The sequence below is a fragment of the Megalobrama amblycephala genome, linkage group LG9, assembly GCF_018812025.1.
Source record: "Megalobrama amblycephala isolate DHTTF-2021 linkage group LG9, ASM1881202v1, whole genome shotgun sequence".
Taxonomy (NCBI): Eukaryota; Metazoa; Chordata; class Actinopteri; order Cypriniformes; family Xenocyprididae; genus Megalobrama; species Megalobrama amblycephala.
In genome coordinates this window covers 40,712,485-40,732,614 of record NC_063052.1, presented here as the reverse complement: position 1 = coordinate 40,732,614, position 20,130 = coordinate 40,712,485, and the positions used below count along the sequence as shown (strand labels likewise).

General features: G+C 37.6%; 2 protein-coding genes across 3 annotated transcripts; both read left to right on the top strand.

Moving 5' to 3' along the window:
- Positions 1–2,428: 2,428 nt before the first annotated feature.
- On the top strand, positions 2,429–5,354 carry LOC125275924 (zinc-alpha-2-glycoprotein-like). Its single transcript, XM_048203274.1, has 7 exons — positions 2,429–2,627; positions 2,911–3,147; positions 3,231–3,497; positions 3,906–4,184; positions 4,434–4,583; positions 4,861–4,913; positions 5,081–5,354. The coding sequence occupies exons 1-6, from the start codon at positions 2,552–2,554 to the stop codon at positions 4,878–4,880; spliced, it is 1,029 nt and encodes a 342-aa protein (XP_048059231.1). The 5' UTR covers positions 2,429–2,551; the 3' UTR covers positions 4,881–4,913; positions 5,081–5,354.
- A 7,650-nt stretch (positions 5,355–13,004) lies between these two features.
- On the top strand, positions 13,005–19,755 carry LOC125275918 (class I histocompatibility antigen, Non-RT1.A alpha-1 chain-like). Of its 2 annotated transcripts, none has more exons than XM_048203263.1 (6): positions 13,005–13,201; positions 14,561–14,794; positions 14,878–15,144; positions 16,503–16,784; positions 18,269–18,394; positions 18,845–19,755. In XM_048203263.1, the coding sequence occupies exons 1-6, from the start codon at positions 13,120–13,122 to the stop codon at positions 19,015–19,017; spliced, it is 1,164 nt and encodes a 387-aa protein (XP_048059220.1). In that variant the 5' UTR covers positions 13,005–13,119; the 3' UTR covers positions 19,018–19,755. The 2 variants fall into 2 exon arrangements, with proteins under 2 accessions (XP_048059220.1, XP_048059219.1); XM_048203262.1 differs by having other exon boundaries at positions 14,552–14,794.
- The last annotated feature ends 375 nt before the right edge of the window (positions 19,756–20,130 follow it).

Here is a 20,130-nt window from a genome sequence, read left to right as displayed (position 1 = left end):
CACTTTTATCCAAAATGGCTTAAAATTGAGGAATAAAAGCAATTAATCACAAGGATGCAATAAATAATAAACATGAGAAGTGCAAACAGAAAGCTGTGAAATACTTTTTAGCAGTACAAGAACACATGAGATTCATCACTGTATGAACTGACATGTCACAGCAATGATAAAAGCTAAAACTCAAATTTTAATATAAAATAAATACTTCTATGTTAACAAGAAGTCATTATTAGTTAACACTGTAGTTAACACGCAGTTAACAGTCATGTTTGGTGAAAGCAGTTCATTTAAGAACATGAAAATACAGTGTAAGAACAAAATACAGTGGTTATTACATCGCCTTTTCCTCTTTTTTGCAATGACACTTTTCTACAGTTATTAACACTGAATCTAAACTTCAATAAGCACCAATTTTTTATGTAAAAGACTTACATGGTACAGTGAAAACTTGTTAACATTAAGCTCCTTTTCTAACATTACATTTCATGTCATTTTAGAGTAAAATATTGTGTTTGGAAGTAAAAAAGATTGTGATTTTTAAATTTATATTAAAAAGCTGAACTCCCTGCGAGGCACTTTTGATTTATTTTAACAATTGTTTCTTTTTTTTTTTTTTTTTTTTAATTATGCACATTAGAGTTTGTATTACATCTTAGGTTGTTGGATGTTTATTGCATTATTATTTTAGTGTTTTGTATTTGTGTGTATGACACAATACAAAACAACATCTACACCTTCTACATATTATTCATTAAAGTCTGCACCTTGTAAATATTAGTGTTTAATTTAGTTTGCAGAAAAGCTGCTGGTGATGAACTTTTTTAAACTTAAAATGAGTTTTAATTAGTGCAACATACAGCATGTTGGAAATCACAGCTGCCGGTTATTTTCTGTAAAAACAAGAGGATTTTCTGTGCTTTGGCTGAATTGAGCGACAGTAAATTTGACATCTTTCTCTCTTCTGACGGCTGTAATCAATCTCTAGATTTTTTTCTGAATTTAGAAAGTCATTAAATGCAATAGTGGATTATTATTTCAGCTACTGGAGCAAAAGGGAATGCATAGTTGTCATATCTGCTGTAGTCTCACATTCACCACTACACAAATATTTTTTTTTAGCTTATGAGAACCTTGTGCAAAAATAATACATGCATGATTTTAGTGCAAAATGAAGTTCAGAGTGAATTCTGCAGCAGTCAGTGTGTCCAGAATCATTCAAACCCCTGAAGCTTTAATGCGTTTCCTAATTCACCGTTTCCCTTTACCTGAAACAACAACAGAGGACAATATAATATACACACAGTACAAATATGTAATATAAATGCTTCAAGAAGCTGTCAAATGTGAAAAGTTTGAAGCATCACATTTCAGCTGATCATAAGAAACATAATAAACAGGGACTGGCATGATTAATTATCCTGATTAAAGTAGAGGCGACCCATAAACAGACATTAGAAACAGCTGAAGGGAAAAACTGTTTATCTTCAGGATGAAAGAAAATGAATTGTATGTATTTTGTATTTTAAACAATGATATTACAACAATATAACAACAATAAGACATTGAAAGCAACAGTGTTGCATATTCATAACTCACCATTTGACCATCTCCTTCTGTAGATGAAATAACCAATCACAATCTCAGCGAGAACTGCAGCTAGAACTCCTGCTGCTCCAACACGCCATAGAGATCCTGTTTCACGGTCAATACATGTTCCTTCTGCAGAATGAAAATAAAAATAGATTAATTTTTCTTTTTATTTATTTAATAAATGTTTGGTTGAGGCAGTTTACATGCAGTTGTTTTTGGCAAGAAAATATTTCTGCATAATCATGTTCTCTTTGCTACAACTTTATATGTGACTGAATTTATGGTTTTATTTATTTTTTTAAATAAATTTTTAATAAATTTTTTAATAAATTTTTAATTTTTAATTTTACTCCTAATTTATGTTCATGCATTGACTGTTTTTCAATCACATGGCATATAGAAAAACTTCACCATTCACTGAATAATAATGGATAAAACTGTTTGTGTCACATGGAGACCCGTCTAATAAGGTCGATTCTGAACGGATGAGACTCGTGAAGAGGCATGTCCAGTTATGAATACCTGGTCTTTTTAAAATTTCAGTCTGTTCCCCCTACACCGCCTGAACGAAGAAGACTTTATGGCACAGAAGTCATATGATGGAGTAAGATTTATTTATTTATTTATTTACTGATTGTCCTGTTTGTTTTGGACCGTGATGGAATGTTTTGTTCACAGTTTATGCTCTCAAACTATAGTGTAAAAATGTTTTGAGAAAGTTTAAAAAAGATAATACTGTTAACAACGAAATTAAATGATTTTTACGACTGGACTTATCAAAATGTGACCTCAGGAATGAAAACGTAAGTGTGATTCATAAAGCGGCCAGTGAGGGGCAGTAATGCGCTCAAAACACCCGGAAGACCCGAGATGAACTTTCACTTTAATGTACCGTTAGATCTGTTCTGGGCGCTCGACTGAAATATAATGGACAGAAATAGCTAATACGCTATCTTAAATCATGTTCTGTATAGACAAAGGAATATTTTTGCTTATATTTTTATGGTTTTACCCTTTTCTTAGCGATGCACAGGAAGGTAAGAACACTAGTTCGGTTAAACGGTAGACGGCAGGAAAAAGAAAATGCGACAATCAAACGGAAGTTACTGTAACATACTATAAACAATGTTATAATATTATAAAGCTGAATGTAAAATAAAATACGTTTCTATAGTATATTTTATAGTACATTTTGTTTTCAGGAGTTTAAGGAAGTTTTAATGACCATTTGTCGACGATCGTTTTGCATAGGCCTTGGTGTCAGGAAGCGTGCGCTTCTGTTGTGTAGTGTTGACAGATTATGTTTCATATGTTCCTCAGAGAAACACTTCCTGCACTACAAGTTTACAGCTCTTTCCAAAGCAGACACATTCCCAGAGTTCAGTGCTGAGGGTGTGTGTGATGACAGACAGATCAAACACTACAATAATGAAGAAAGAGTCTGGATTCTGACTGAAGATGACTGGACTGAACCTCCTGAAGATCCACCTGATTCTAGAGACTGGTTCAATCATCAGATCAGGACTCTGACAAACTGCACAAACTCACAGTGTTCTGGTGAGATTCATGATTTACTCTCATTCATTATCAGACATTATATTCACTGTAAGTTTGTCATGAGTGTTGTTCTGTGATTGTAGAGCTTCATGTTCTTCAGAGAATAATTGGCTGTGAACTGGAGAAACTTCCTGATGGAACAGTGAATCTGACTGTCTTTGATGAATATGGATTTGATGGAGAGGATTTTATATCCTTTAATTCTGAAACTATGAAGTGGATTGATAAAAGCCCCAAAGCCAAAGAAACTAAAGAGAAATGGGATCATCAAACAGAACGAAACCAGTTCATCAAGGATTTCCACAAGAACTGCATTGACTGGATCTCAACATTTAACAACACAAAAATGAGTAAGTTCTGATCAGATCATTTAATTATCTCATTGTCTTTGTGTGTGTGACATAAGTTCAGCAGATCATTTGAAAATGTAAAACTGCTGAGGACACATTCAGAAATGTTGAAATATCTTTATTTAAATGTTTTCTTTGACTTTCTGTGTTTAGTGACACATCAGCAGCCCTTCACATTATGAAACACTTCTATGAAACAATTGCAATTATGAAAATATATATATTTGAAGCTTCAAATATAAAATATTTATAATATATATATATATATAAGCTGTTCATGTATGCAAGGGTTTTCTCTATACTTCTTATTGTGATTATTTGCTCACAAAAGGTGTCTTTTTTAATGAATATGAATATATATATATTTTTTTGTAAATGCCATAATTACATTATTATTTTCTTCTCCAGGTTCTCCAGATGTTCGTGTCTCTGTGAGGAAAGCTCCTGATGATGACAGTAAGCTGGTTCTGACGTGTCTGGCCACTGGTTTCTACCCCAGAGATGTTCAGATGAACATTAGATTGAACAGAAATATCCTTGAGGATCAAACATCTTCTGGAATCAGACCAAATGATGATGAAACCTTTCAGATGAGAAACAGTGTGAAGATCGACAGAAACCATGAAGGACCTTATGATTGTCTGGTCAATCACAGCAGTCTGACTGAACCAGTTTCAGTAAAATGGGGTAAATATCACCATAAATTCAGTCTTGAGTGAATATGTGAAGATTTATACAGTAACACTGCTTCTGCTTTATTAACATATGAAACTAAGTACAAGTCTGTCAATATGTAGAAAGACAACATGATAACACTGATGTTTCTGTCACAAACTATTACAGTTAAAGTGCCTCAACTCAGTTCAACAGTTAAAAACATTTACAATGTTTGTGTTTTTATTTTATTTATTCATTTATTTGTTTTATTTTTTGCAGATGGAAATTGTGCCGACTGTGAAACCGAATCTCAGAATCACACTTTGATATTAGTAGTAGCTTTAATTCTAGTTGTAGCTCTAGCTCTATCTCTAGCTCTAGCTCTCACTGTGTGTATTTGGTGGCTCTGCATAAGGAATAGTTCAAAAGGTGAGTTCTAAATATTGAACACTGTTGCTTTAAATGTCTTGGTTTTAAATATCCTTTTAAAGACATTTCCAAAATGATAATGTTTTGAGAGTATATATTGTATGACAGTAAAACATATAAACTAGTAAAGAGTTTGTTGATGATTATATGAAATTTATTTTGATTTTATTTGATGGACATAAAATGCAAGTCAAGATGAGACACAAATGAGAATTGTGACATGATATCTGTTTGTACTCAAGTTGAAGTTTTTGTATAATTACTGTATTCTCTCTAGGTAAGATAAGAAGATATTGAACATCAGAGCTGAGCATGATCCTTATTTCACAGGTATCAAATCAATACAAATTCAGTCCAAACTGCAGATATAGACACCAGTCTAGTGTTTAGTGATGTGAATTTTTTTTATTAAAAAAAAAAGCTTGAGCATTGTTACAGGAACATTATATTGGTATGTAACTACATTTTATTTTATCTGCTGTATTTTGCTGTAACAGAGCGAGGCCAGTGGCGTGAGGGATAATGAGCTTGATTGATGATTTATAGAGGAGAATAAATCATCATCTCCACACACAGATATCTCCACATCACAGTCACATGATCCAGACCTCTATACTCCAGTGTTTTCATCAAGAGCTCAGTGCTGGTGGATTTACATATGAACAGATTGTGGTTTATAGGTTCTGATTATAAATGCTATTTATAAATGCTATATTTGTCTTATTTCTCTGGGATGGTACAGAATAAAATTGCTGGACAATGTTATCCTGAGCAGCAGATGTTCTGTGTTTCTGTATATTTGCAGCATGTGTCCCTGATTTGACTTTTCATTCACACTTCTCAGGTAAATGTTTTTCATTGTGGTTCATTCGGACACAGAATGAACTCTGTTCTTAAGCTCTCCATTCTGGAAAAAAATAAAGGGATAGTTCACCCAAAAATGGAAATGATCCTATAAATTATTCACCCTCAAGCCATCCTAGGTGTATATGACTATCTTCTTTCAGATGAACACATGAGTTATGTTAAAAATGTCCTTGCTCTTCCAAGCTTTATAATTGTAGTGAATGGTGAGATTTTAAAGCCCTAAAAAGCACATTCATCCATCATAAAAGTGGTGATAAGTTAATACAGGTGAATATGATTGGCTGTAACTGTGGGGTTCAGGGTTGCTGGGCAACAGGGGCGGAGTTATAGAGACAGTCACAGAAATGACAGTGAGTTTGGTCTGCTGCTGCTGTGTATGTTGAATAAAACGAAAAGACCGAGTTATTTAAATTGTCTACTCAATATATCATGACATGGGCAGTGGAGCTTTTATTATGCCATAGTCGCCAGCATCACTTATTCCGGTCAAGCATATAAGGTAACACTGTATTACTTGGCTACTAATGCCAATTAACAGTATTTTAAGCCAATTTAAGTCCGATTGGCCAGTTAACGAGCTCGCCGACAGGTCAGGCTATGATCAGGGGTAAATCAGCAGGTGATCGGCGCTCGCCAATCTTTATGTGTGAACTACTCAACGACGCATCAAAGAGGCTCGCTGACACTTTGCGGATGCCAGACAAATATCTAGCATGCTAAATATCTGGAGCTGATGGCTGACTCGATATCCTGTGGTGTCACGTGTTGCGATGCAACAGCCAATGAAATACACACTGATGTCTATGGAAGCAGCAATAACAATCCATTAAAATATAATATAATAAGGTTTATTCATATCAGATACACATTGTGTAAGAAACTATAAAGCTAACTCACTCTTGATCTCCCAGTTCACCATCCACATGTATTTCGGGACAAATGGATGAATTCGCGTTATAAAGATCAAGGTCATTATATAGGTTTTTTTAAATGACAAAACTCTCACTTGCACATATTTGAGAATCAGAATATCAGATAGTTGATGACATGGTGAGAAAAGCAATACATCTGTCATACAGTGTAGCCGGCTGGCCGTGGTGTGTCACGTGACAAGCATGACGCGTTGTCATGGAAACAAAGGAAAACGTTCTAAAATAACAGTCGTCTTAACTCTAGGAGGTCAGCCAGAATGTTTTGAACTCATGTGTAAAATTGTTAATTTTAATTAAAATTACTTCAAAATTTAATCTAATTTCCTCCCAACATCTATTTTCAAATAAAGTCATTGGGTGACAGTTATCATCAGCTCGTGTAGTGAATCAGAATCAGAATCAGAAAGAGCTTTATTGCCAGGTATGTTGTTTACACATAGTGACAGAAGCTCCACAGTGCAACAGAGAGCGACAAGACACATAATAAAAAGAATAAAATAATAATATACAAATTTACAAGATAGACAAAGTGCAAAAAAAGCAAAAAACAATATATAATATAGACAAATTGTATGTACAGTTAGCCTATGTGTGCAAATTTGAAATATAAATAAGCGTTTTAAGTAAATAATGTGTAATAGTGTTGTGTGTTCCGTGTTTGTCAAGTGTTCATGAGATGGATTGCTTGAGGGAAGAAACTGTTCCTGTGTCTGGTCGTTCTGGTGCTCAGGGCTGTGTAGCGTCGACCGGATGGCAACAGTTCAAAGAGGGAGTGTGCTGGATGTGAGGGGTCCAGAGTGATCTTCTTTGCCCTTTTTCACACTCTGGATAAGTACAGTTCTTGGAGAGTGGGGAGGGTTGTGCCAATGATTCGCTCAGCAGACCGGACTACCCTCTGTAGTCTTCTGAGGTCAGATTTGGTAGCTGAGCTGAACCAGACGGTAATTGAAGTGCAGAGGATGGATTCGATGATGGCAGAGTAGAACTGTTTCAGCAGCTCCTGTGGCAGGTTGAACTTCCTCAGCTGGCGAAGGAAGTACAACCTCTGCTGGGCCTTTTTCACAATGGACTCGATGTGGTTGTCCCACTTCAGGTCCTGGGAGATGGTGGTGCCCAGGAACCTGAATGACTCCACTGCAGTCACAGTGCTGTTCATGATGGTGAGTGGGGGGGTTTCTCCTGAAGTCCACAATCATCTCCACTGTCTTGAGCGTGTTGAGCTCCAGGTTGTTAAGACTGCACCAGACAGCCAGCTGTTCAACCTCCAGTCTGTAAGCTGACTCGTCCCCGTCCTGGTTGAGGCCGATCAGTGTGGTGTCATCCGCAAACTTCAGGAGCTTGACAGAGGGGTCTTTAGAGGTGCAGTCGTTGGTGTAGAGGGAGAAGAGTAGTGGGGAGAGGACACACCCTGAGGGCCGCCGGTGCTGATGGTGCGGGTGCTGGATGAGAATTTTCCCAGCCTCACTAGCTGCTGCCTGTCTGTCAGGAAGCTGGTGATCCAGTGACAGACAGAGGTGGGCACGGAGAGCTGAGTTAGTTTGGGCTGGAGGAGTGATGGGATGATGGTGTTAAAGCAGAGCTGAAGTCCACAAACAGGATCCTCACATAAGACCCTGGTCTGTCCAGATGCTGGAGAACATAATGCAGTCCCATATTGACTGCATCATCCACAGACCTGTTTGCTCGGTAAGCAATCTGCAGGGGGTCCAGTAAGGGTCCAGTGATGTCCTTCAGATAAGCCAGAACCAGTCTTTCAAATGACTTCATGGCCACAGACGTTAGAGCCACAGGTCTGTAGTCATTTAGTCCAGTAATTTGGGGTTTCTTTGGGACGGGGATGATGGTGGAGCGTTTGAAGCATGAGGGGACTTCGCACAGCTCCAGTGATCTGTTGAAGATCTGTGTGAAGATGGGGGCCAGCTGGTCAGCGCAGATTTTCAGACAGGCTGGTGAAACGCTGTCTGGGCCTGGTGCCTTTCTTCTCTTGTTCTTTCTGAAGACCTGGCGCACATCATCTTCACTGAACTGAAGTGGAGGAGTGGGGGGTTGTTGGAGGTGTGAATGGTGATTTTTCAAACCTGCAATAAAACCCATTCAGATCATCTGCCAGTCGTTGATTCTCCACAGAGCTGGGGGATGGTGTCTTGTAGTTGGTGATAACTTTCAGACCTTTCCACACTGAAGCTGTGTCATTAGAAGAGAACTGATTCTGAAGCTTATCACAATAATTCCTCTTTGCCACTCTGATCTCCTTTTCCAGTGTGTATTTGGCCTGTTTGTACAAGACTCTGTCCCCTTTTCTGCGAGCATCTTCTTTGGCCTGACGGAGCTGGCTGGGTTTTGCAGTGAACCAGGGTTTGTCGTTGTTGTAAGTTAAATGAGTCTTTGTAAGAATGCACAGATCCTCACAGAAACTGATATATGAAGTAACAGTCTCTGTGAGCTCGTCCAGATCGGTGGCAGCAGCTTCAAAAACACTCCAATCAGTCCATTCGAAACAGGCTTGTAAAGCCCACTCTGTTTCGGTGGTCCATCTCTTTACAGTCTTTGCTACAGGTTTAGCTGATTTCAGTTTCTGCCTGTAGGTTGGTATGAGATTAACTAGACAGTGACCAGAGAGCCCCAAAGCTGCCCGTGGGACAGAGTGATATGCATCCTTTATTGCTGTGTAACAATGGTCTCTGGTGGGACAAGTAACATGCTGTCTGTATTTAGGAAGTTCACGTGAGAGAATCGCTTTATTAAAGTCCCCAAGAATGATTAGAACAGAGTCCGGGTGTTGTTGCTCGCTCTCTGTGATCATATCGGCGAGTATCTTTAAAGCCGAGCTCAAGTGCGCTTGCGGTCGAATGTAGACGCTCACCAGAATGAACAAGCAAAACTCCCACGGTTTGCAGTTAATGAAGAGTGTTTCAAGATCTGGACAGCACATCTTCTTTAACACAGTTACATCTGAACACCACCTTTCATTGATGTAAAAGCACGTCCCGCTGCCGCGTGATTTCCCCGTTGATTCTGCGTTGCGATCTGACCTAAACAGCTGAAAGCCCGGCAGACTTAACACGCTGTCCGGAATGGCGTCGTTCAGCCAGGTTTCCGTGAAGCACAGAGCAGCCAAGTTCGAAAAATCCTTATTTGTCCGGGAGAGCAGAAGAAGTTCGTCCGTTTTGTTGGGCAGAGAGCGGAGATTCGCCAGATGGATGCTAGGCAGCGGCGTTCTTAATCCGCGCTGTCTGAGCTTCACGAGGGCGCCGGCGCGCTTCCCCGTCTGCGCGTCCTGAAGCGTCTAAACAGCGCTGCCGCTCCGCCGATTACAACATTCAACAAAACGTCTGAATAATCGAAATCCGGTAAAAGATTTTGTGGTGTGTACTGCCGAATGTTCAGCAGTTCATCCCTGGTAAAACTGATGGTGTTTGAAAAACAGAAAACAGGAAAAACTAACAAAAACAGAACAAACACTGAAGAGCTAAGCACTGTGGCTGCCATGCGCGGCGCCATCTTATAGAGTCTATGTGACTTCAACTCTAACTGTATACAGATCTAGACACGCCCCTTCACGAGACTCATCCAATCACAGTCGATCTCATCAGTTAGGCTTCCATCATGAGACATTTATTCATTATTTCAGAAATCAGAAGAGTATTTCTGATTCCATCATAAGATGGAGGCTTAAAGCCTTTTAACTTTTTGATTTATATTTAAAGCCCTTAGAAGCGTGTCAGATATAGCTTCAGACTGTATGTGCTCTTTAAAAACACAATCTCATTCACTTCACAAATAGTCAGTGGCAGGCAGACCCGGCGCCAGACACAAATTCACGGACGGGCATTAAATTTTTTTCAGGGGGGCACAAATGAGATCAATCTTATTGCATAATAACATTAATTATTAATTAAATGGACAAAAAAATAAAAAATAAAAAAAACGAGGAAGAACTAAACACGTCGCATGGGCTCGACATTGCCCGGGACAAGTTGATTTTTTAAAGGGGCAAGTGAAAGAGAATTTTACTTGCCTGGCCTGATTAAAACGCCAATAACAAAAAAATGACTAGAGAATCACCAAAATGCGATAATGCTTCTGCATTCATTTAGTCTAAGTGGCTTAGTGCATAATAATATCGATATTATCGATAGTGCATAATAATATATAGGCTGCCGCTGATGTAATGTACTGACGCTAACAAAATGTTGCGCTGTTGAGGCGCTCGCGCTGCCTCTCGAGGAGAAATCGAAATCGAAATGAGCGCAGCATGACAAATGTTGTTTTAGGATGTTACAAGGTATGTAGGAATTCCAGCGAAGAAAAAAGTCATGTCTATTCTAAGAAAAACATAAAACAAACACAACAGAACTACTGTATGTAGAAGCTATTCACATGAACTAAAGGGTTTATCCTCTCATTTATTTAATACGCTACTCCACATAGGAAGAACAGACATGCCAACTAGTTACTGACCTGATACAGATACAAATGTGAAACGGACTGATGTTGTCTTGACCTAGAGCGAGGTTTACGTGACATAACGTCACTTGGAAGTAAGCGGGGCAGCCAGAAATCTGCTCAAACGGCTGCTCAAATGGGTGCTGCAGTTCCATTTTTCACCACAGGTTTACATCATAGGTTTACATTGGAAATTTGTGGGGCGCTGTAGAGCTGGGAGGGCTCTGAGACAGGCTGCCCCGCTTATCATGATTCATGCCTGCCGAATCCATGCGCTATATTTTAATATACCCTGCTCACTTTACGACTAGAAAATCTGAAAAATATTTGTTGCAGAATGCTGGACACATTTACAATATATTATTATTTCAGTCTATTTTTGGATTAATATTTTGTTGGGCTATGCCCCACCCAGACGAGCTGCGGCTGAATACTGCAGTAAAAATTCAAAATGTGGAGTTTTTATATTTATGACATTTGATACAGTTAAGCAACATCACACGACCAAGAGTGCCGAATAATACCATCACGACTGAAAATGTGACACTGATTTCATATGGCAGTTCTATAAACAAGTAATTAATATGAATTTAATTACATTTTAGACGCGAAAATAGTTCAGACAAATATCATAGCAGAAGAGCGTCAGTCTCTGCGGCTGCGGTTCTGAAACTGTGGTGCTGTGGGTCTGCAGCTGGATATGTCTCAGTCTCACAGCAACACTCGGGCTTTCGCCTAGCATTACCTTGCTGATCTCTCCTGCCAACTTTGGTGGTCTTTGATTAAAGAAACGCCGTATATCCTCAGACACTGTCACACGAGATAGTTCAGCAGTTGTTTAAAAAATGACCGCTAACATTAAGCGGCAGCACTATGCTTAGCACACAACCAAACATTTCCGCGCTCAATATTTACAAACCAATCAAATCCGTTTATTTTATTTTATCTTATTTTATTTTTTTAAATCAGATCAAACACATTTTTATCCGGTAGTTATGATACAAAACGATAACTTTTGATGACAGTAGCCTAGGCTATTGATAAAAAAAGCAAGGACTGGTGGTTGGTGGGACGTGGAGTTGTCGACTCGTCCAGGGCGGACACTAGTGACTCACAGGGCGGGCCAGGCCCCCCAATGCCCGCCCATGGCGCCGGGACTGTCGGTCTATATATTCTTCATATTCATTAAAAAAAGACACTTTTTGTCAGTAAATTATAATTATTAAATCTAGAGAAAACCTTTGCATATGAACACAACCTTAAAAGTAGTGCTGGGCGGTATACCGGTTCATACCGAATACCGGTATTTATTTTTGTTATGATATGAATTTTGATGATACCGCAATACCGTATGTGTCGCTTAACCAACGTTCGGAACGCGGCGCAGCCCGTCACTGTTTGAGAGCGTCCCGTTTCACTGTTGCTCTGTAGTGAGAGCACAGCTGAGATCGCATCACAGCCTATGGTAAGTCCGAAATCATCCCCTAAACCCTCATTCACTATTCCCTACGTTATCCACTTATATTGTTCACTTGAAAGAGTGAATGAAAACGAGTGAGTGAATTCGGACAGCCGTTGTGTGTACATCGGCTGTACACTCGTTATTGCGGTGCAATGTGAGATTGAATGAGTGCACTCAATAACGTCCACTATGGTTTCGGACACCACTACAAATGGCTGTCGCCTCAATTAATGCCCTATTTGAGGTTATAGGGGGCGATTTCTGATTCAGCCCTTGATTACAGCGGAGAACTACACGCGGAGCGGTTTCTGCGCGCAGCGCCGTGATGAGGTAAACTTTCTCCACATGGATCAGATATAGACCGGAGCGAGCGTGTTTAAGTTTTTTATGGACCTATTTCATATACTCTAGTAGTGCTATAAACATGAACTAGCAGCGTGTATTCGCACATATTTCATCACGTCTTTTTCAAAGAAATGTAACGTTATGCAAAGTGGAAACAGCACTGTATAATCGATTGCACGAATGTATCAAAGCATTTACAATTTGTTCAAAAGAATGCTGGATTATTTTATGATGTGCACAGATGACTAAATGATGTGGAGCTTAAACAAATAGTTTTGAGAACTGTAAATTCATTTGGCCGCACCGAAGTAGTCAAATGACGTAATGCGCGTGCACGCGGAGGTCAGTCGAAAATTTGGCAGGGAGTCGAGGTTCCAAAAGTCATCTTATGTGCCGCTGCAGGCCTTCCATTGGACATACGCATGACAAAACGGGAATATTTATTTTTTTACACCCTGTGCTCATCTGAAATAGGCTAAACAAAATGGCTCAAAACATTTTCTTTATAGAGGCAGTAGTACTTGTCCAGCTTATTTATCACCTTTATCCAAGCGATGCGTTGAAAGGTAAGCACAGAGTTCAATGGTTAACCCTTGTTGTGAACCTCGGGCAAAAGCAAACAGTTTTGCGCCATGCAGTTTCTGGTCGGGTTTTATGAACTTTCACCTCAAACTATATTTGTAGAGCCATTTTTACAGAACTGCGGTTGACACTAAGTGCTTTACAGTAAGAATTATAGTAAAGAAAACATACGTCCATACAAATAAAGGCGCAAAAACTGGGTGAGCAGTAGCCTATATGCAGCGCATATCATTTTAAATGAGTAAAACATTTTTATTATTTTATAGTCTATTAATATCGACTGATTACACTCCTACATATAAGTTTATGACCAAAATGGATAATTCACCACTGTGGGTCTTGAAGTGAATCAGTATTTAACAATGTGAGTTAATAAGTGAATAATGTTACAATAAGTTGATTTCCAAATCTCTGTCACACAAAAAATAAGTCATGCTATATTTGTGAATCGGCACAATATGTAAGATTTTTGCTGTAAAATATAAAAAAACACAATAGGCCAGTGTTATATATTTTGTTTACTTGAGTACTTGTAATATCCCAAATGTTTCCAGCTATTTGTAAATCGTGAGAAAATTGCAATTTTAACCAAGGCTCCAGGACATGAAATACTGTGAGGAATACTGTGTTACCTCAGACGCTTGACCGGAAGAAGCAGCGCCGGCGACTGTGGCATAATAAAAGTTATGCTGCTCTCGAACTGTGTGTTGCGCTTGTCTCTCATTAGCAATCACTCCAGCGGCCTCGCTCAGCTCCAGCAGCACTCGCCTTGCTCTGCTTCATACTACGGTAATGTTAATAATCTCATCCATGAATATGATTTCTGCCCAAATCCATCCAGATTATTTTCCACTGGCTGTGAGGTGAAGACGATATCTCTCAAGAATCTGCACTCAGTTTTAACGTCATCAAGCTATGCCTTTGTTTTGAATAGGCGACCTCCAGCGGCGAAAAATCTACATAATGTAGCTTTAACTGAAACTGTGGAAATAGTTAAAAATGTTAGCTGAGCCTTCCATCACCATGCACGACCTAGTTATTGAGCTTTTGGCCTCATCCTCTGTTAATGCCTGAACTGTATTTAATCGATCATTTGAGTCATTTGAGAAGGTGGATCTTCAGAAACAAGCAACCCTGCTAGACTAGTGCGTAGATTTTGTGACAACTGTGGAGAACACTTCAGTGTGAGAAAACAAATCAAGTCTTGGACTTCTTAGGCAATTAAGAAATCCCGGCCAAGAAAGTCAGTAAAAGGGAACATGTGATGACTTTTTAAAATCTGTTTCATGCTTCTGTTGTGTGTGTGTTTTTTCACTGTTGTTTATGTTTCATAGCTTCCTCAGAGAAACACTTTCTCCACTACAAGTTTACAGTCCTGACTAAAGCAGACACATTCCCAGAGTTCAGTGCTGTGGGTGTGTGTGATGACAGACAGATCAAACACTTCAGTGATGAAGAAAGACTCTGGATTCTGACTGAAGATGACTGGACTGAACCTCCAGATCCACCTGATTCTAGAGACTGGTTCATTCATCAGATCAGGACTCTGACAAACTGCACAAACTCACAGTGTTCTGGTGAGATTCATGATTTACTCTCATTCATTATCAGACATTATATTCACTGTAAGTTTGTCATGAGTGTTGTTCTGTGATTGTAGAGCTTCATGTTCTTCAGAGAATAATTGGCTGTGAACTGGAGAAACTTCCTGATGGAACAGTGAATCTGACTGTCTTTGATGAATATGGATTTGATGGAGAGGATTTTATATCCTTTAATTCTGACACTATGAAGTGGATTGATAAAAACCCCAAAGCCAAAGAAACTAAAGAGAAATGGGATCATCAAACAGGACGTAACAAGTTCCTCAAGTATTTCCTCAAGAACTGCATTGACTGGATCTCAACGTTTAACAACACAAAACAGAGTAAGTTCTGATCAGATCAGTTTAATAAACTCCTGTCTTTTTGTGTGTGTGTCGATGAGTTGAAAATCATTAAAGGTGCCCTAGATTCAAAAATTGAATTTACCTCGGCATAGTTGAATAACAAGAGTTCAGTACATGGAAATGACATACAGTGAGTCTCAAACTCCATTGTTTCCTCCTTCTCATATAAATCTCATTTGTTTAAAAGACCTCCGAAGAACAGGCAAATCTCAACATAACACCGACTGTTGCGTAACAGTCGGGATCATTAATATGTACGCCCCCAATATTTGCATATGCCAGCCCATGTTCCCAACATTATGAAAGGCATTAGACAAGGGTAGGCATTAACGTCTGGAGCAGCACAGCCGAATCATCAGACTAGGTAAGCAAGCAATAACAATAGCGAAAAATGGCAGATGGAGCAATAATAACTGAAATGATCCATGATATCATGATATTTTTAGTGATATTTGTAAATTGTCTTTCTAAATGTTTCGTTAGCATGTTGCTAATGTACTGTTAAATGTGGTTAAAGTTACCATCGTTTCTTACTGTATTTACAGAGACAAGAGCCGTCTCTATTTTCATTTTTAAACACTTGCAGTCTGTATAATTCATAAACACAACTTCATTCTTTATAAATCTCTCCAACAGTGTAGCATTAGCCGTTAGCCACGGAGCACAGCCTCAAATTCATTCAGAATCAAATGTAAACATCAAAATAAACACTGTACTTATGCAGTTAGACATGCTGCATGACGAACACTTTTTAAAGATCCATTTTGAAGGTTATATTAGCTGTGTGAACTTTTTTTTTTGTTGTTTAAGGCAAGCGTGAGCTCTTGGGGTGTGGAGCACGGAATTTAAAGGGCCACACACCCTGAATCAGCGCATTTCTAATTATGCCCCAAAATAGGCAGTTAAAAAAAATGAATAAAAAAAAAAACTATGGGGTTTTTGAGCTGAAACTTCACAGACACATTCAGGGGACACCTTAGACTTATATTACATCTTTTAAAAAAAAAAGTTCTAGGGCACCTTTAAGAAAATGTTCTTGATGCAGCAGATAATGTCAGCCATCAGATTGACACTTATGAGTTAAAGTTAAAAGTGAAACAGAGAGTTATAAATACAAACTTTTGGTTAAAAGGCTGATTCACCTTGTCATAATCTTGTTATCCTTGTTGTTTCCGATATGTGGAACACAGAAGATGAATTTATAATGATGAATTTTATCGATAAAATGAAGAATACAATTTGTTTTCACTACACAGAAACTATTGAGACTGAATCAATCTCTGTGCATATATTTATCTGTTCATTTCATAATGATTTTATGCTTCTTTCTGCTCCAGGTTCTCCAGATGTTCACCTCCTTGTGAGGAAAGCTGCTCCTGATGATGACAGTAATCTGGTCCTGACGTGTCTGGCCACTGGTTTCTACCCCAGAGATGTTCAGATGAACATTAGATTGTACAGAATTAATCTTGAGCATCAAACATCTTCAGGAATCAGACCAAATGATGATGAAACCTTTCAGATGAGAATCAGTGTGAAGATCGACTGTAATTATAAAGGATCTTACGACTGTCTGCTCATTCACAGCAGTCTGACTGAACCAGCTTCAGTGAAATGGGGTAAACATGATTAGGACATTGTTAGCATTATTTAGCACATTGCTAACATGTTGTTAATATTATCAGCACATTGTTAGCATTATTGCTAGCATGATTTAGCATGTTTCTAGCATGATTTAGCACATTGCTAGCATGTTTTAATGTGATGATAGATAGGTAGATAGAACAATAGATAGACAGAATGATAGAACAATAGATAGATAGATAGATTGATTGATTGATTGAAGAAATATAAATTGTATTTATAGATGTTAAGCTTATTTACTATAGTGACAGACAGCTTAAAGGTGCCCTAGATTTTAAAATTGAATTAACCTTGGCATAGTTGAATAATAAGAGTTCAGTACATGGAAAAGACATACAGTAAGTCTCAAACACCATTGTTTCCTCCTTCTCATAGAAATCTTGTTTGTGCAAAAGACCTCTGAAGATCAGGCGAATCCCAAAATAACACAGACTGTGACGAAACAGTCAGGATCATTAATATGTATGCCCCACGGAGCACGATCAAACTCATTCAGAATCAAATGTAAACATCTAAATAAATACTATACTCACATGATCTGATATGCTGCATAACGAACACTTTGTAAAGATCCATTTTGAGGGTTATATTAGCTGTGTGAACTTTGTTTATGCACTGTATTATAGAGTAGGATTAGTTCAATTTCAAATAAAATTTTCCTGATAATTTACTCACCTCCATGTAATCCAAGATGCCCATGTCCTTCTTTCTTCAGTCAAAAAGAAATGAAGGTTTTTGATGAAATCATTCCAGGATTTTTCTCCATATAGTGGACTTCAATGGCCCCCAAACGGTTGAAGGTCAAAATTAGTTTCAGTGCAGCTTCAAAGGGCTTTAAACGATACCAGACAAGGAATAAGAGTCTTATCTAGTGAAACAATCTGTCATTTTCAAAAAAAAATGTAAATGTATATGCTTTATAAACACAAATTATCGCCTTCCAAGTGCTTCCGCCAAAACCACATTTTGGTATTCTTTAAAACGCTTACGCTGTATGTCCTACGCCTTCCCTATTCTACTTATGGAACGAACACAGTGCCAGTTACATTTTTACGTATTTAGAATAGGAAAAAAATGTGTAATTTTGACCTTCAACCGTTTGGGCTTCATTGAAGTCCACTATGAGGAGAATAATCCTGGAATATTTTCATCAAAAACCTTAAAAAACTGAAGAAAGAAAGACATGAACATCTTGGATGTCATGAGGGTGAGTAAATTATCAGGAAAATTTTATTTGAAAGTGAACTAATCCTTTAAAGGTGTACACGCACTGAATCTGTGCATTTTTAATTACACCCCAAAATAGGCAGTTAAAACATGGTATAATAAAAAATCTATGGGGTATTTTGAGCTGAAACTTCACAGACACATTCTGGGGACACCTTAGACTTATATTACATCTTGTGAAAAACGTTCTAATGTTGATGTAATAAACATTCATAGTGTTTGTTTTCTGCAGATGGATCATGTTTTGACTGTGAAACAGAACTCTTCTGGCTTTATATAACATCAGCAGCAGCAGCGTTTCTACTTCTAGTTCTGGTTATCATTGGTTGGTGGATCAAGAAAAAGAAACGGTCAAACGGTAAGTTATGAATATGTTACTGTTTAATCTGTTGTTTTTAAATGTTCTTGTCTTAAAGATATTTTTATACTGTATGAAGTTGATTTGGATAGTTTGACTGTATTCAGGCCTCAGAGCAGGTTGGTTTGTGGTTTATGAACACCAATATGAAATTAAATGGTTTTGAATTTGATTAATTCTGATAATACAGTATTCTTATGTTCAATCTCTGTTCGGCAAGAAATGTAGTTTGTTTAAGGCTTTATTTTTATTCATTCATCCATTTCTAATTGGTGACTGTTTAACTAAAAATGCTGAATCATGACAGGCACTTTTTATCATGTTGCTTTATGTTTAGATGAAATAGGACTCTGTATCAGATATTTTACATTTGACATTTTCTTGAATATTTAAAAGGATCGAGAACATATAATATGTGTTACATGTAACAATTCTCTGTTGTTGTTTCAGACGAGGACGACGATTACGAAATGGTGGAAGTAAATGAGATCGTTCCAGTCTTCAAATACTTACTGGCATTTTATTTTTGTGTATTTATTGTGGATATAATTATAACGCCATATAATTATATGACATATGTATATATATTATGTACATATATTGTGTATGTAAAATGGTTCTAAATAATGCATAAATCATAAAACATTGATCGTGCGATGTTTCTAGGAGATTGGAAAGGCATGACCTTTACACTGTATAAAAACAAACAAAAAAAAACAAATTTTTCAGAAAATAATTGATTCTTTTACGGTTGTTTTCTTTTATTTTACATTGTACCCAAAACTCTGTAAAATTACAAACAATATCTATAAATTAACAACTTTGCTGTTATTTAAGTATTGTGACATTAATGTCAAATTAATATCCTAAATTAAATAGACTGAAAACACTGTTATTTTTCAGGTATTTCGTGAATTATTACGATCGTCTCTTCTCTGGTTATTAATGCACTATATCATCTACTGTAAGTGTCATTATTGTGATTATGATTTAACTTTCAGCGATCATGATTAAACTATACAGGCTGAATTTATGTATCGACCAAGATCCTTTCATGTTTTAAATCCTGTCAGGAGACTTTGTGTGTTTTAATGGTACGCTTAGTAACATTTGCTTCATCATGCTGTGTCATGATTAGCTGAGCTTCAGGAACACTGTAGGGATGGAGATTTCCCCTCATAGTGTTCCTGTACTTTGTCTAATCATGATCAGATCATGGGATTGATTTCCATGTAGGGAAAATGTATTGATCAAATGTACAGGTGACTCTGAAGTGTCTGACAGATGCATACTGTAAATATGTCTCTTTGAACAACATGTGTTAAATGTGCAATATTGAGAAATAAATGAGTCTTGACTAACTGTGAGTGTGTTCATGTAGTGCAAATGGTGAAACATGATGATTAGGTGAAGATCTTCATTGATATCAGACATTTCTCTCAGCTCATACAGAAACACATATTTGATAAAAAAAAAAAAATAACTCACTAAGATTTGAGATGTTGGAAGTCTATGTGGTTTGACTGCTATGAACCAAATGTATAGCTTGAATGTAATGCATAGATGCATAAATGTGTCAGCAATGATGGTTATTTTAACATCCATAGATAGATAGATGCATATCTTTCCATTCCACAAAATGTTCTTTAGATTATTAAAATGTTCTTCACATTAAAGAAAAAATGGTTTCCCGCTGAAAGGTTCTTTATGGAACCAAAACTGCTTCTTTTATGGCA